The 18,691-nt window shown below is 41.4% G+C and overlaps 1 protein-coding gene across 1 annotated transcript in view; it reads right to left on the reverse strand.

Moving 5' to 3' along the window:
* The window catches only part of LOC139165415 (protocadherin beta-16-like), a 32,245-nt gene extending 21,832 nt beyond the window's left edge, over positions 1–10,413 (reverse strand). The window contains exon 1 of the mRNA XM_070748598.1: positions 10,170–10,413. Within this exon, the coding sequence (XP_070604699.1) occupies positions 10,170–10,413 (244 nt within the window). The remainder of the gene's footprint in view (positions 1–10,169) is intronic.
* Between the last annotated feature and the right edge of the window lie 8,278 nt (positions 10,414–18,691).

Consider the following 18,691-nt stretch of genomic DNA (forward strand, 5'->3'; position numbering starts at 1 on the left):
ATCTTGTCCACTCTAATAGTTTCTTATGTTGTCTTCTTATATGCATTTCTTGTAAACAAATTATATCCATATTCAATTTCTTCAATTTATTAAATATGCTATTTCTTTTTATACCTGAATTCAGTCCATTTATATTTATTGAAATAATCTTAATCTCATCTTCCGTATTTATTTATTATTTCTTACTTTAATGTTTTTGCTGATCTAGTTGTCCTCATTTCTCTTTGATCTTTCAGTTCCATTGCTGTTGCTCCCTCTAATTCTTTCTCTTGTGGTTCCAACTCCTGCTCAATGGGTAGTAGTTTCTTTATCTTGTTTATAGCTTCTTTCTGTAGTTTTTCTTCTCTTTCTCTTGTTTCTCTTATTCCTTCTTCTGTCTCTACAAAGTTTTAAAATATTTTGGCCTTTATTAACCCTGTCTAATCTTAATTTTTGATTGTGCCTTCTGGTGTTAACCATCTAAAATTCACTCCTTTCTTGATCAGTTTCTTCATTAAAAAATGATATTCTCTTCTTAGGTCTATTACTCTTCTAGGAACTTGTTTTAATGCTAGAATCTCCTTCTCTTTTATACTTTAGCATTTCTCAGTTTTTGTAGAAGCTCTGTTCTCAAGGCCTTTTTCGTGAACCTCACATGTACCTCTCTAGGTAATTTATTTCTCATGGCATATCTAGTGTGGACTCTGTATACTTCATCAATATTATTCAGCAATTTTATTTGCTTTCTTTCAAAATATCCATCAAAATTTCTGCCATTGTCTCTGCCAAATTCTCTCCTCTTTGAAACCATAAATAATATTCAGATTTATTCATCTCAAGCATTATTATTGTTCTTTCCTGTTTCTTATCAGAATCTGTCAATTCCCATCTTTCTCTCATTGCTTCAACTTTTTCTTCCAATTTTTGCAAATGTTGCTCATTTTTTTCCATTAGCTCTTTCATTTCCATTTTTTCCTCTGCCATTTGGTTAATGCTTCCTTTGACACTATCAATGCTGCCTTTAAGATCTTCACATAACTCTTGCATCATACTTTCATCATTAATTTGTCTCCTTGTATTGGTGTATCTGACATTTTCTGCCCTGGGCTATGTGCTAGTATCAAAGCTGATGGTGATGATTTTCAATAAGATGAAGTTAAGTTTTTAATCCAAACAAGATAGATAACATTCCAAAAAGTAAAACAAGAATCAAATAATATCCAATAAGCCCAAAATAGGTATAAGAGTCCCAAAAATTTTATTTATATATATGTGTGTGTGTGTGTGTGTGTGTGTGTGTGTGTTTTAATGTCGGATCACCCTGGTATATTGAAGGAACATCACAGCTCCTTTTTGCCTCTAGGCCCAACCCAGGACCATTTCAAGGCAGTTAATTTATTTATAGCCGACAACTATATAAGTAAGTATGTTCCAATTATAGGTATTCTTCTAAGGAATTTTTTTTTAAACATGAGGAAAAAATGTAAAAGCAAAAATAAATATCCAATAATTCAAATATATCCCTAAAATAGTCAAAAAATAAATTGTAAAAAAGGAAGATTATTTAAAATATTATATTTTTAAAAAAGGAAAAAGGAGAGGAAAAGAGATTCTTCGGGCTTTTCTTGCATCCCAGGAACCTGAAGATACATTTCAAAAGTTCAAGCACAAAAAGAAAAAAGACACTATTTCCACTCAATGAATAACAAGCTCAGTTCCAGTGAAAATAAAACAACCAGTTGATAATTTTCACATATAAAGTCTTCCTTCTAAGCCAAAAATGAGTAGGTAAGTCTCAAGGTGAACAAAAAATAACAAAAAACAAAAAATCACACACAACTGCAGCTGATTGAGAATGAACGAAATCCAACACTACACTCAAAAAAAGAGATTTTCAATAGTCCAATATTATCTGAAGAGAAAAGTGAAAAGAAAAAAGAAAAAGACAAAAGTTTTCAAATATGAATCCTATTATAGTAAAAAAAAAACACTCCTCTTTCAGGTTAGAATCAAAAGATTAAAAGGCTCTGCTCCACTCATATTCATTCATGTTAATATTATAGTCCAAGAGCTTCCTCTGCTGCTAAAATCAGAAAGCAGCAACTATTGCTGCACCCCTTTCCAGAGCTTTTTTCTTATAAGATAATTTGGCAAAGCAATTTTAACATCCAGCTCTTCCCGGGTTTTTGGCGTCAAGCTGTTACCAGGCAGCCTTCCTTTTCTCCGGGGGTTGTCCTGGCCTTTCGTGTGTGTTTTTTGGTGCTTAACGGCGATCACTGACCTGGAGAGATGGTGATTTAATAGAGGAACTCCTTGTGTACCTGAGGGAGGTCGGCGGACCCACCAGGAAGCAGGGAAACCCTTTTTGCCAGCGCACGAAGAACCGATCTGCAGATCGGCCTGAAGCTGTGACGCTCCGACTCCATTGAGGAAGCTTTGAGAAAGCGACGGTGAAAGCTTTGGAGTGAAATAAGTGAAGAGATTCCTTTTGATCGATCGTTGTTTGTGGATAATAGCAGATGAAAGACCCCCGGTTGTGTCCTTTGTATTGTTAAGGAAGAGTGCCAAAACCTTTGAGAAAAGCGGCGACTGCGATCCTTAATTGGCTGATGGCGGCAGAGAACAAACAAGACTAGGCAGATCGAGCAGATGTGATTTAAAACCTTATACCAACTGAACTTTTTCTGCTGGACTCTGTTTATGATTTTGCAGTGAAAGATTGGAAACAACGTGTGATACACAACATTTGGGGGTGAGAAAGTTTTGGATGTCTTGATGGTAAGAGGAAGTTTTGGACAGATTTAAGTGGATTAGAACTAACTGAGTCGGTGACAAGCCACAAAAATCGGAGGTTTTTATATACTTAATCTTTTTCCTTTTTTTTTTACCCTCTCTTTCATCTCCCCTCTGTCTAACCCCACTACTTCACCTCACTTTTGATTGCATATTGACTCTGCATTGTTGTTCCAGTTGTCAGAAAACAAACAAAAAATCTACAAACTTTGAATTTTGATTCCCTATTAACTCTACAACGTTGTTCCCTTACTGATACTGTCAGAGATTGTCAGAGACTTCCTTAATCATAGTGACTCTCAGAGACTGAACTGTGAACTGTGACTCAGCACTATTGCATCAGCCCAAGAAGAGAGAAAAAGAAAAGGAAAGAAAAACATCCCTCAATATTATCTGCTCCTTATTAATTTCCTTCCCACTCCTGAATATTCCTGTCTACTGTTACTCTCCTTTTTCCAGTTACAGTTATCTTTATTTTTTGAATACTCTATATGTGATTTGTTGCAATGTTGAGAATAACCCCTTGATTGTTTGATTTTTGAAAACATTCTACATTGATATATTGCCATTACATCTTTATACTGTCATTGATAATACTTTATACTGTTATATTATCATCACTACTAGAGATCTATTGAATCTATGAATTAATTGGATTACTGAGCTAGATTTACTTACAGATTTATATCTAAACTAATAATTTATTTATTTATTGACCTATATACATATATGCTGATGTGTTAACCTATCTACTTATTATATACTTATTTACCTATCTATCAATATAAACACTACAATTTGTCAAACAACTGTATTTAACTATTATAACTATTAATTATTATATATTAATTGAAAGTTATTTTTCATTACCTATTACTTACTCAATTCTTCTAACTTACTCTAACCTTCTTGAATACCCATATCTAGAACATTAATAATACTTATTAGATATTGATATAGAACTGTATATTGACATTTTTGAGTCTTAAGAATTGGATTATAGAGCCTATTATAATATTATTATAAGCTATCCTACTATAAGTTTACTATAAGTTATTCTATTAAGATTAATATAAATCAATAGTATCGAACATTTTGAGTATAAACTAAACTCATATTTCTGTATCTCTTACTATACCCTGTCTGACTTTCCCATAAATATTCAAAATGTCATCTACTAATACAAATACAAGTACTAAAGCTTGGAAGAAGGCAGCACCTCAATCTTCAACCCCGACCATCCAGCGTAACTTAGAAAACTCTTCTACTGACAAAACATCAGCTGTACAATCAGACCAAGCTGCACCCATCACCCTAGCTTCCCTACAAGAGATAATGATTAATATGCAGAAATCAATGGATCGGAAGTATGAATTAATGATGGAAAATATGGGTGCAATGAAGGAAGAGATCAAGGAAGAGATCAAGAAAATTGACGATCGTGTTGGACAGCTTGATGAGAAGATAGCGATGATGCATGGAACCCTCACACAGAATGATGAAAAAATTCAAAAAATTGAGGAACAAAATGATAGAATGGAAACCAGGTTGCAATACGCAGAAAGTAGGACAGAATACATCAATAAAAATCTGGAAGAGGCCATTTTAAATCTTGAGCTTGAAAAATCAGCATTCTTCTTGAGGTTCCAGAATATTAGCGAATCAAGTGAAGAGAACCTGCCTCAGATTATGTCAGAAATTCTTGCACCCATCACAAATAAAACCCCACAGGAAATGTATCAACAAATGGATGAAATTTACAGATTATCTACAAGTTACGCAAAAAGAAATTGCCTACCCAGGGAAGTACATATTAGATTCACTAAGCGTACTATAAGAGATGAAATCTACAATATGTCAAAGGAAAATCCTCCATCATATAAAGGAAAAGAGATCATAGTCCTTCGTCAAGTTCCTAGACGAGTGCGTGAAAAGCGGAAACCCTATCAAACCCTAGCTAATAAACTCAACAGAAACAAGATACCATTTAGATGGCTGACACCTGAGGGCATGCTTATCTCCTTAATTGACAAAAAATACAAAATAACTTCGATAGAAGATGCAAGAGACTTTTACGATCAAGTCATCAAAAAGGTAGATGAGGAATGTATTAGGGAGCAAGAATCAAAAGATAAATCTAACCTGGATGAAATCAGCTCTGAAGACACTCTTGCAGATAAGGAAACTGGACTTAAATTAACGGAAGAATATGGCAGAGACGGCCCAACAACAAGATCTCAAGCGGAGGCGAGAAAGGAGAAAAGAAGAGAACCAGCAAACTAACTTACATCACAAAAAACCCTTACCGAATAATGAAATAAGACTATTCTCTATCAATATTAACGGCCTCAACTCTCCTAGTAAAAGGAAAAAAACATTCTACAAAATTGAACAACAAAAAGCAGATATAATCTGTCTCCAAGAAACGCATGTAAAAAAACAAGACCAATTAATCTTAAACCATCCCAAGCTTGGAGAAATCTTCTCATCCCTTGCTGAAGTCAAGAAAAGAGGAGTAGTACTATACATTAAACCTAAACTTAACCCTAAACTAATTTACACAGACGACAACGGACAGATATTAATAGTACAAATTACATCAGGAACAAAAAAAATACATATAGTCGCAATCTATGCTCCCACAATAAATCAATCCACTTTTTATGCAAAGCTACATCAAAAAATCACAGAATTAAACTTAACAAATATAATAATAACAGGCGACTTCAATGCAATATTAGACAGGAAAAAGGATCATAAAAGCACTAAGCAAATGAAAAAGAGAAAACAACTACCGACAACTTTTGAACAACTTACAACTGAATTAGCACTAAAAGACATATGGCATCACTTTAATCCAAACAATAGACAATACACTTTTTTCTCTTTTCCTCACAAATCATGGTCCCGCATTGATATGGCCTGGGCTGATTTAGAATTTATCAATGAAGTAACAGACATACAAATACTTCCAAACTCCTGGGCAGATAATAACCCCATATTGTTGAAATGGAGAGATTCAACTAATAACCATTCAAGACAATGGACTATGAACCAAACAATATTTAAAGAAGAAAACTTTCAAAAAATGTTAAAACAACAATTGGGTGAGTTTCTCCAAATTAACAATGATGGTAACACTTCCACACAAAACCTATGGGACACAATGAAAGCCTATGTGCGAGGAACCTATATTGCATACCAAAATAAAAAGAAAAAACAGAAACAAAACAGCCTATCCACACTAAAAATAAAACTTCAGAACCTCGAAAAAGCCCTACAAATGAAACCAGACAACGCCGAAATTTTAGGAGAATTGAATATTACAAAACATTACATAAACCTGCAAACTCAAGAAGAACTCTCACATAAATTAAGGATTGCCAAACAAAAGCACTTTGAATTTGCAAACAAACCTGGGCGATGGTTAGCCTCAAAACTCGCTCACCAAAAAGCAGATAAAATTATAGAGGCATTATATGATCATACAGATGCTTTAAAAACAACACTCAGCGATAAAAAACAAATAATTAAATCTTTCTTTGAGGAATTATATAAAAAAGATGACGTAAATGAACAATTAATAAATAATCTATTCAAGAACTTAGAAAATACAGAAAAAATAAATAAGGAAGATCAGGATATGCTAAATGACAAAATAACATCAATGGAACTAACTAGTGCAATTACAAAACCAAAAAATAATAAAACCCCGGGCACAGACGGTATACCTGCCGAATTCTACAAACAATTTCAAGAAATTCTGGAGCCTATAATGTTACCCCTTGTTAATGAAATTCTCGAGGGTTCAAAACTTCCTTCCTCCTGGAACGAGGCCTACATAACTTTAATACCTAAAGATACACAAAATAGAGCTCACATTCAAAATTATCATCCAATATCCCTGCTTAACTCAGATTATAAAATCTTTGCATCCATCATAGCCGAAAGATTTAAACGAATATTAACTGTTAGAATACATACAGACCAAAATGGCTTCCTTCCAGCAAGAAACATAACAACAAACACAAGGATTATTTTGGACTCTTTAGAATACTACGATAAAAACATAGATAAACCAGTAGCATTCCTATTCGTAGATCTACAGAAAGCTTTTGATAGTTTATACTGGCAATTCTTTACAACACAAATAGCGTCAATGCAATTTGGTAATAAATTTACAGAACTCATTAAAACTATATACTCAATACAAACAGCCAAAATACTGATAAACAATGATATGACAGAAACAATAAGTATAAAAAAAGAAGTGAGGCAGGGCTGTCCCTTAGCCCCCCTGATTTTTATCTTTGCACTAGAAGTTCTACTAAATAAAATAAGACACAACAAGGAAATCCAAGGATTAAAAATTAAAAATGAACACTATAAACTTCAAGCTTTTGCTGATGACATGGTGTTCATTGTACAAGACCCCTTAAAATCTGCACCTATCCTAATTAATGAAATAAATAAATTTGGAGAGATTGCTGGATTAAAAATTAATAGAGAAAAAACAAAAATGATAACAAAAAATATGACAAAACAGCAGATATCGAAATTAAAAGAATCCACTAAAATAAAAACCGCCAAAAAAGTTAAATACCTAGGACTATGGATTACCGCAAATTGCAGCACTATCAAGAAAGACAATTACGATAAACTAATCAATGAAATGGACAAAGATTTTTACAGATGGTCGAAACTCCCACTCTCTATAATGGGGAAAATTGCTGTAATTAAAAGCAATATACTTCCTAGATTTCTATACCTTTTCCAAACTGCACCCATTAAACTAAACAGGACCTTTTTCAAAAACTTACACAAAAAAATTCGCAAATTCATATGGACAAAAAAAAAGGCCAGGATAAAACTTAAGGACCTACAAGACCATAGGTCAAGGGGTGGATTTGGGTTACCAAACATGGAACTATACTACCATGCCTCAATTGTAAACCTACTGAAAGAATGGATAATACTTAAAAATTCTAGAATATTAACACCTGAAGGCTATGACCTTCAATCCGGGTGGCACAAGTTTCTGATGACAGACATAGATAAAATACCAACATATTTCAGATCACACTACATCCGAAAAACCTTAATTAACACCTGGCACTTCATTAAAAAAACCCATTACCTCTGCATCCCAAAATGGATTTCACCAACAGAAGCCATTATATACCCGAATGCATTAACCCCTGATAAAATTATAACATACGACCAACTACTAAACGAAAATAATGAACTAATCCCTAAGCAAAAACTCATGGAAAAAGGTATTAAAGTAGATTGGTTACACTACCTACAAATAAAATCAAAATATAATGAAGATAAGAACAAATCAGACTTCCAAAAAAATAACCCCCTCGATAAAATAATTTTTGGTCCACAAAAAAAGCAAATATCAAATATATACAATATCCTCCTTCAACACGATACTGTTGAAGAAATAGTTAAAGGAACTATGATAGCGTGGTCACAAAACTTTGGGTATACAATTTATTTAAACGAATGGGAAAAAATTTGGACTGCTAACTATAAACTAACGATGGCAACCTCATATAAGGAAAACCATTATAAAATGTTCTACAGATGGCACTTGCCACCTGCTAGACTTGCAAAAATGTATCCAAATCTATCACCATTATGTTGGAAATGCAGAGAAAAACCAGGTACATATTACCACATCTGGTGGACATGTGAAACCACCCAAAAATATTGGGAAAAAATTAAAACTATACTAGAAGAAATTACTTCTCAGACTATCCATGCGAAACCCGAACTATTTCTACTAGGAATCACAAGACAAAATTTTAGTAAAGAAAACAGATATATTATAATCCATATTATTACAGCCACACGGATTTTATATGCACAATTTTGGAAGCAAGAAAAAAACCCAACTACTCTATCACTCTTGATTAAAATAATGGAATGCGCAGAAATGTCCAAACTAACAATGGAACTGCAAAACAAGGATGAGACAGATTTCTACAAAGCCTGGGATAAATGGTACCTCTGGTTAAAAAAAAGGAATTATCTAAAAATTATTCATCAAGAAAAATATCCAACAAAAACAACTTGAAAAAATAGCAATTTACATCACAAATCATAACATCAAATTGAAACAACAAACTGTAAACATCGATCGACACGAACTCCAACTTTACAAAGAAAATAAACCCCTAAATGAATTATATATATTGGCACTAAAAACTACATTCAAAACATATCGATAAAGCCTTAGGGTAAAACACACCAACTACGAGCTCAAACTACAGGCCGCAAATCATGAAAGACCCAGCTCTAACGCTGGTTTTCGCCTCTCTATCCCCCCTCCTTCTTTTCCCTATCCTCCTTCCTTCTATATCTACTTCCCTCCCTTCACAACCCCCTTCTCCCACTCCCCAATTACTACATAAGTAGAGTGTAAAAAATGTACAATATGCATATCTCCTTTGTCTTTTTGTATTTGGTTTTTATTGTATATATTTAATAAATTTATTTCAAAAAACAAAAAAAAACAAAAACATCCAGCTCTTCCCATTCCTTTCATCCACTCCAACAATCATTTAAAAAGAAGCAGTTTCCACATCCAGATGACTGCATTTCTCTCACTCTCAGTTCTGCTTGCAACATTTGCTGCCAGGACTAATGGTGACGGATTGCCTCCAAAACACAGCTGTTGGTCGGGGAACTTACTGTGGCTACCCACAGGGGTCTTCCATCATCCACCCATCCTTCATAGCAGCTCTGACGCAATATGGGTCTCCAAACTGCTATGGTTCGGCATTTCTCTCAGGAGTACCAAGGGAATTGACCATCTTGTTTTGGCATTGACTCTGCCCCTAATAAAATGCCTTTAGGTGTCCTGAATTTTTCATATCTTTCATTTAAAAGGAACAAACTATTTATTCTTTTGGGTGTTCTATGGAATGAGCAGGTGACTTGCACATTTTGTAAAGTCTTGCTTCTCCAATCTTCCCAAGAAAGCAGAACTCTTGAAACTGAAGTTATTCCAAAAAAACCTTTTATTGAAATGCTTATGATAGCAAGAGGTCTAGGCAGGAACTAAATTTTCCCATTCAAAAAGAGCAATTTAAAGCAGTGCAAGCAAAACCCCTCCCACAGTAAAGCAATCCAGGAAACAGAAACTCACAGTATAGGAATGCAAGAAACATAAACCTATATAGAGATCCTTCCAATCATCCCCGCTTCCACCAGAATGTCAGTGTCCCAATAGAAATAAAATGCCAAGAGAGAGAACAAGAGCCAATCAACCATTTCTGTAGTCAAGGCACGAAGGAATATGAATGAAGTTGTTTCCTGCAAATTGGCTCCTTCATTGGCATCCCTTAAATAGGCTAGGGGAGTGGCCAATTAGCCCCAAGCCTTACTCCTGAGGAGACCTCCTCCCGAGGAACTATTCCTGCCTTTTCGCAGCTCTGTGTGCCCATGCATTGAGAATTCTTCCTCAGCACTGATGGGAGCTCCTGGAGGTTCTGAAGGCCTTGGCTGAATCCCCATCTCTGGCACTGAGTCTTCTCTAGCCTCCTCACTGTCCAACTTGGGTACCAGCTGCATCAGCCAGTGGCATATCACCACAGCCTCTTCGCTGTCAGAATCAGCTACCAGTTGCATGGGCTGCTGGTGGGCCACAAAACTTTCTAAGAAATCTCTCCAAGTTAGGAGTGTCCACCTGACTGCAAAAGCCTCTTTTTCCCATATTGCCCAACTCTGTTCAGTTTCAGATAGTTTCCTATGTGCACAAGGTTGTAATTTGCACCAACTGTCACATTACTGGCATCGACCTGGATAGTTTGCTTGGGTCTGAGTGTTTTAACACAGGTTTGGCTGAAAAGAGTCTTTTCAGTTTCTCAAATTCTGCATGGCAGTCCATTGTCCACTTCAGTTGTTGGCTAGGTTTCGGTTTATATTATTTTAATAGATTTGTAATTGGCAATGATATTTGGGCAAAACTGCCAATAAAAGTTGGTGAACCCCAGGAAGAACTGAAACTGCTTATGAGTGCAGGGGATTTCCCACTCAAGGGCTGCTCTGACTTTTGCAAGGTACATTTCCACCCCCTGATGAGAGGGAATCTATTTTATCTTGGTGAAACTCACATTTCGAGAGTTTGGCAAACAACTAATCTGTCTTTAGTTTCTTCAAGTCCTCCTGCATCAATTTAACATGTTGAGTCTTAGATTCAGTATAAATTATAAATTCAGTATAAATCACAAATTATTTAATATAAGCAAGTAAAATTACTAATAAAAACTTAAAACTGCTAAACTGCTGACAGGCCTGGGGGCCATAAATGCTAACATCTGTCACGGCCGAATTATGATTGATAGGAATGCATGTTTGTTTTGATTAGATTTCGCAGTGGGTTTCATATTGTTTTTTAAAATAGTTTTTAGCATTTAATATTTACTTTTTTCATTAATGTACTGTATTTTTATATTGTTGTAAGCTACCCCAAGTCCTATGAGATTGGGGACATAGAAATCAAATCAAATCAAGTAAACAAACAAATTAATATATCATCAAGACAAACAAAAACTCCCTTATTCAAGTGCTCATGCAGCACCTCATTAATCAGCTGCATGAACACTGCAGGAGCACCTTGGAGCCCAAATGGTAAAACCTTGAACTGAAAACATTTAAATGGACAATTAAATGCTGTTTTCCATTCATCCCCCTCCCAGATCTGGATCCACTAATAAGCCTCATTTAAGTCTAGTTTGGAAAAAATTCTCCACTTCACCAGATGCGCCAGCATGTACTTCATTAGTGGTAAAGGACAGAGATTTTCCTTGCAAATAGCATTTAAAGTTCTATAATCCAGACATAAGTGTAATAAGTGACCCTTCTCCAGGAACAGGACTGGGGTGACCTCCTCACCAGTTTAATGAACCCATGCTCGAGCTTTAAATTGTCACAGTTCATCCAGTTTATAGGGAGTCATAGCATAAAATTTTGACTTAGGTAATTTTTCCCATGGTAAAATCTTGATGGTACAATCTGTAGACCTATGGAGGGGAAGTTCATCTGAGGCTGCTTTGCTGAAAACATCCATCAAGTTTCTTGATAACACCTGGTAGGGATCTATTTGCCACAGTTGCAGCTACCTCCTCTGTGGTATTCTGGTGGGATTCCTCACTTTGGATAAATTCATTATTAAGGAGTTGAAGGGTCCCCTCCATCCAGTTCACCCTTGGGTTCTATTGTACATACTCCTGGTCAGTTGGAGGATGATGAAGAACTTGAGGACTCTGATACAGATAGTGTTTATGAATTAGTGGTGGGCCCGGGGTTACAGGTAATAGAACAGGTGGGAGGCCAGCCACAGGATATTGCTATGAGTCCAGAATCTAGCGAGGAAGAATCAGACGTTCGCTGGGTCGATCCTAAATTCAGAAGGGTCCAAAAACATAAGGAACAAGTGTCTGGAAGAAGATATTAAGGGGAGGAATGGGTTAAATACTGGAGTGATGCATTTGGTATGTCAGGGGGTCAGTGGGGAAGAAGGGTGGAGTTTCAATGTTGTAGAACAAAAATGGAAGGTGTTCAGCTTCCAAGCAAGCAAACTCATTCTGTGTTATTTTCTAGTCATTTCTGCTGTTTTTGAATCATGCTGTGAGTACATAAATCTTGGTGAACGGAGGAGGCTGGGAGGAATGTAATTAGGAGAGATAACGGGAGAACAAGAAATGTGCTAGTATGAAGTGTATTTTGAATACGGAAGGAAGAGAATAAAGATGGAGTTTCTTTGTTTATGAAATACTGCATTTAGTAAAAGTTATTTGTAATAGCTAAATTTCTACCAGAAACCAGAACAGGTTTCACTTCTTTAACCAAGTGCATCCCAAAACTAGGAGCCAGTCCAACCCTGGTGTCACAATGAAAGCAATGGTTTCAGAGTGATTTTCCATTATTACTTCAAATAGTTCAATGGCAAATATGGCTGGGGTGCCCCCCACAATGGAACCATCAACTTGGCACAATGAGATGGGGGTTTAATGGCCTCAGTTGAATGCCCAGTTCCGTGATCAGAGTCAGACTTATTAGGCTTCTTGTGCACTCCAAATTCAACAATGTTTTAAGTCTCACTTTTCTCCCTGTTAACGAAATTAACAGCTCTATAGAGGTTGTAAGGGGTTTGACAAGCCCACTTATGAAAGGGTCTTTGTAGTCACTCTCTTACTAATTCTCCACCGGTTCCTCTGCTAGAGAGGTCACAGTTCCTCACACCCTAGTTAATTTTGGTGGGAACTTAATGGCCACATGGGTCTTTAGGACAATATCTTTGGCACACAGTGGTGGTTTTGAGGTTTCCCTCTGACCTGATTCTCTCCCTTCCGGGTGGGCATCCTCACACAGCACTCGGCTGTATGGTGAGCTTCCTTTCCACAATTGAAGCAGGCAGATGACCATGTCAGGATAGAGTGAGATTGGGTTCTTTCCCTTCTACCTTCTGTTCTGTCTGGGTCACTCCGGAAGCCAAGACCAACCCAAAAAGATAAGCCAGACACACCGGTAAAAGGCAAAGGCAGTTTATAAAATTCAAGAAATACACAGGTAACAGAAAATGTCCTTACAAACAGGGAAACGCTGGAACTTCCAATATATCCACGAAGGCAAAAGTCCATGCAGCAATACAGGATTTTTGCTGCCAAGACGAGGCTGTAGGTAGCAGACCTACACCTCCCACGGGCCTTCCAAACTGCTGGGCCACAGTTATTAAATTAGGAATTGGTTCTCGTTTTCAAAACAGCTCCCCCAGACATTCGCCAACCCCTTTATTCTTTCTATCTCTTCTATTTCCTCTGTCTTTTCTACCTTTTCCCTCTTCTTTTCTATTCCCTCCTTTCTCACTTTTCACCCTTTTCTCTACAAGTCTTTATGTTCATAAATTGTTATACTATGCTAGGATTTATCTCTTTTCTGTTATGATTAATTTTTTATGTTTTGTATATATAAAAAAAACCTGCTGGGCCACAAGCCAGGAACAGAGACACTGAGAACAAAGCAGGTCACCGCAATTCCAACTGATAACACTCCACATGGCTTCAAGGGCTTGCCTGCCTTTTAACCCTTCCCTGCTGATGAGGACCACACCCAAACCCTGCTGTTCCTAATTTAATGCTGATAATAGTTCTTTAATTGCTCCTTTCTTTGATCTGATGCATGTCAATGACGGCTTGTGCTTCATCACCCAATGACTCCAAGCTACTGGCTGGGGAGAGCCCCCCGGGCTCTCATGCTGTTCTCCTTCATCCCATTCCTGACTGTCCTCTCCCCCGTCCGACTGCTCAGCCGCCTCCTCTTCGCTGTCATCCTCCTCCGGGCATGGAGCCAGCAGAGACACAGCTGGTCCCTGAGCAGCCTCAGGCTGAACCACAACACCATCCCCCCTCGGAAGGCCCCTCCCCACCTGCCAGCAGAGAGGACGTGGTTTCTGGGGAAACCGGGCGTGATAGTTCCGAATGAGATCGGGAGCGTCCAGCAACGCTGCTTCCACCCAGGAGCAATTATCAGGGTCCCACTCCACCCATTGCACCTTGTATTGGAAACAAGCATCTACCCAACGGGAATCCAGAATGGCATGCACCATGACATCAGGGAGGTGGTCACGAACACACGGGGCAGGAAACACGGGAACATTGGGACGGAGCGGACAATCAGGAGGGACAGGGACTAACAGAGAATGGTGAAACACAGGGTGGACCCGCAACTTGGCCGGCAAGGTGAGCCGGTAGGCTACCGGGTTGATAACTTTTTCGACGGGAAAAGGTCCCAGAAACCAGGGATCTAACTTGCGCCTAGGTAATTCGGAGGCTATGTATTTCGTGGACAGCCACACCTGATCCCCCACCACCAAGGGGGGCACATCCCGTCTGGAGCGGTCAGCCACCCTCTTATAATCCTCCTTGGCTTTATTGAGATACCGTTTTACCATCTCGTGTACCGCCTGCAGCTCCGAGAGGAAGTCCTCTGCAGCAGTCACCGGGGAATCTAAGAGGGTCAAGGGAAAGAAGCGGGGATGGAAGCCATAATTTGCAAAAAAAAGGGGCGTGAGTCGGGTCGAGGAGTGGCGGGAGTTGTTAAAAGCAAACTCCGCGACAGGGAGGAACCGGGACCAATCAGACTGGCGATCCGCCACTACACACCACAGGTATTGCTCTAGTATCCCTATGACCTTTTCTGTGCCTCCATCGGTCTGGGAGTGCTGCGTCGATGCGAGGCACACGGACACATTCAGGGACGACATCAATTCTCACCAGAACCGGGCTGTGAATTGGGTTCCCCTGTCAGAGACCACCCGATCCGGAAGCCCATGCAACCTGAAAACGTGGCTGATAAACATTTGGGCCGTGAGTTGGGCAGTGGGCACCCTAGTGCAAGGTACAAAATGAACCATCTTGGTGAGCATATCCATCACCACCATGACTGCCGTGAAGTGAGCAGAGGAAGGCAAATGGGTCACAAAGTCAATGGACATGGCACCCCAGGGTCTCTCGAGCATGGGCAAGGGTTGCAGTAGTCCTGGCGAGGCTCCAGTCACCCCCTTGGCCGTACAACACCGGACACAGGTGGCCACATAGGAACGCACATCATCTTGGATGCGTGGCCACCAGAATGTCCGAGTGACCAGCTCTGTTTTGAAAAGGCCAAAATGCCCCGCCACTGGACTGCCATGACACTGGGCCTGCGGGAACATACAGCTGCCCCCGGTACCAGAGCAGACCGTCTTGGAACGTCTATGGGGAATTGGGTGCTAACTCCCGCACCCTCTGCGCTACGAACCCATCCCCCCGCTGCGCCTCCCGTAAACGGCGATGCAAGTCCACTGGGTCCTGGGTCGCAGCCAAAGCTGCAGGGGGAAGGATCATCTGAAGAGGAGCCAGCTCCTTCAGGTGAGTGTACTCCGGCTTGCAAGACAACGCGTCCGCTCGAGGGTTCCGGGCGCTGGGAGTGTACCTGATGCGGAAATTGAACCGCGCAAAAAAGAAGGACCAGCGAATCTGTCTCTGGTTCAATTTTTGAGCCATCTGGAGATACTCTAGGTTCCGATGGTCCGTCTGTACTTCTATCTGGTGACGGGCCCCCTCCAGGTAATGCCGCCAATGTTCAAAGGCGGCCTTAACTGCTAAGAGTTCCTTCTCCCAAATTGTATAGTTTCGTTCCGAGGGTGACAATTTGCGGGAGAAGTAGGCACATGGAAACAGGATCTCACCAGGAGGATGGGCGTGGAGTAGCACTGCGCCAACCGCTACGTCCGAGGCATCTGTTTCCATCACAAACGGCTGAGTGGGATCAGGATGGTGCAGGAGCGGTTCAGCCATGAACGCTGCTTTCAGGGCGTCAAAAGCCCGCTGTTCCGCCTCCCCCCAACTAAACGGGACTTGTTTCTGTAATAAACGAGTCAAGGGCATGGTTAACGTGGCATACCCCGGAATAAAAGTACGATAGTAATTCGCAAACCCCAAGAGACGTGGTACGTCTTTAACCCGGCGTGGAGGTTGCCAAGACTGAAGCGCGGCCACTTTGCCCGGGTCCATGGAAATGCCACCTGGAGATAAAATGTGCCCGAGGAATTCGACGGTGGTCTGGAAGAATTGGCACTTCTCCAGCTTGGCATACAAATGCTGCTCCCGTAACCGGAGCAGGACCCGGCGCAAATGGCCCAAGTGCATGGCATGGTTCGGGGAATATACCAAAATGTCATCAAGATAAATCACAACAAAATGGTCCAACATGTCCTGGAACACATCGTTCATCAGATGCTGAAATACTGCCGGGGCATTGGTGAGGCCAAAGGGCATCACGGTGTATTCAAAGTGGCCGTTCCAAGTGCCGAACGCTGTCTTCCACTCATCCCCGGCCCGCATCTGGACCAAATTGTATGCACTGCACAAATCAATTTTAGTGAACACCGTTGCCGTCCGCAACCGGTCCATGAGTTCAGGGATCAAGGGCAAGGGGTACCTATTGCACACCATGATGTCGTTAAAGCGCCAATAGTCACAGCAGAGGCGAAGATCGCCCGTTTTCTTCTTCACGAACAGAACATGGCCAGACAAGGGAGACTTGGACGGCCGAATAAACCCCTTGGTCAGATTCTTCTCAATAAACTCCTTGAGAGCCACAAGCTCTGGCTCTGACATGGAGTATAAACGACCAGCCGGGAGCTTGGCGTCAGGGATCAGGTCTATGGCGCAGTCGTACGACCTATGCGGTGGTAGCTGATCTGCCTCCTTCTCGTTGAAAACATCGGCGAACTCCTCGAGGCAACAGGGTAACTGGATCACAGGAACTACTGGGTCATGGGCTGCGCACACATGTCGGTGGTGGTCCACACACTGCAAACTGGAGAAAGTTACAAGGTTCTGGGACCACACCTCATGCGGGTCATGCGCGCGCAGCCACGACAACCCCAGCACGATGGGAAAATGAAGCCCCTTGGTGACATAGAACTGCAGGGCCTCCTCATGAGTTCCGATGCACATCTGCACCAGCAGGGTCTGGAAACGGATGGGACCAGCCAGCAACACCCACCCATCGATGGTCTCAACAGTTAATGGAGGGATGACAGGACAAAGGGGCAAGGAATGGCATTGGGCAAAGGCTTTGTCCAGAAAATTCGTCGTCGCCCCCGAATCCACGAGGGCCAACGCAGGATAGGTCCGAGTCCATTGAGCAATATGCAGGGTCACAGAGAGGGTCAGGTGTCGAAACGGTCCGGAGTCTGTAGCTGTAGAGCCGGGAGAAAGTGGGATCCCCGCCCGACCTAGTGTTGCCACCAAGCCGGGCCCCCCTCGTTTCCCGACCGCTCCGGCGACTGAGGACGTCCAGACAAAGGACCCGCCATCATAGAGTCCATGACAGGGACAGTAACACAAGGGGTTGTCTCCTGAAACTGAACGGGGGAATCCACTGGAAGCACAGGAGAGCTGGAGGGTACTGGAACGGCGGCAGCCACTGTGCTCCACCTTTTGTGGGGACAAACCACAGCAAAATTTCCCGGGGCCCCGCAATAAAAACACACCTGGACGCCCGCTGACGCCCCCTTTCCTCCGGGGTCTGGTGAGGTCGGGCGTAACTTACATCCATTGGCTCCCCGGCAGAAACACGATCCATCAGGCATGGAGGCAGCGCTGGTTGAAAACGTCGGGGCGCAGGGGCCGGAGTCGGGGTTCCTACGGTCGACAACCCCCGCTGTGGAACAGGTGTCGGCGGGACGCCTGAAGCACGGGGGTTGGACCGTCCCGCTCGACGGACTTCCCTGGCCAACAGCCTGGCCTCTATTGCCAAGCAATGCCACTCCAAAGCGTCCAGAGTTCCGGGCAGCACCTCGTGCACCAGCTAATCCAACAGTGTCCAATAATCCATCCTGAAAGGCCTCGAGCAGGGCAGCCTCATTCCATTGGACCTGCCCAGCCAGGGACCGAAAGTCAGCCATGTAGTCCGCCAGGGGGCGCGAACCCTGGCACAGTTGCTTCAGTGCCCGCGTGGCTGTCTGCTCTTGCACCGGGTCCACGAATTGGTGATGCAGCTGGTCACAGAAAGCAGCAAAGTTTTGGAGTAGAGGGTCATCTCGAGCCAGGTAAGGTGCCACCCACGATGCTGCCAGGCCAGCCAACAAACTACAAAGAAACGCCACCTTGTGGTCATCTCCAGGAAAGTGCACCATCTGGGCATTTATGAACAGCTGCACTTGACTCAGGAAAGCAGAAAACAGCCGCCGGTCCCCCCAGAACTTCTCTGGCATCGCCACGAAACATTTCCTCCTCGGCAAAGGCGCTGGAGGAGGTACCACGGGTGGTGCCTGGGGTGGGGCCGGCTGGTGGGACAAATCCTCCACCTGGCGTTGTAACACCAGGACCGTCTGGGTCAACTGCGCAATGTCCCT

This window comes from Erythrolamprus reginae, chromosome 3, assembly GCF_031021105.1.
Source record: "Erythrolamprus reginae isolate rEryReg1 chromosome 3, rEryReg1.hap1, whole genome shotgun sequence".
Lineage (NCBI taxonomy): Eukaryota > Metazoa > Chordata > Lepidosauria > Squamata > Dipsadidae > Erythrolamprus > Erythrolamprus reginae.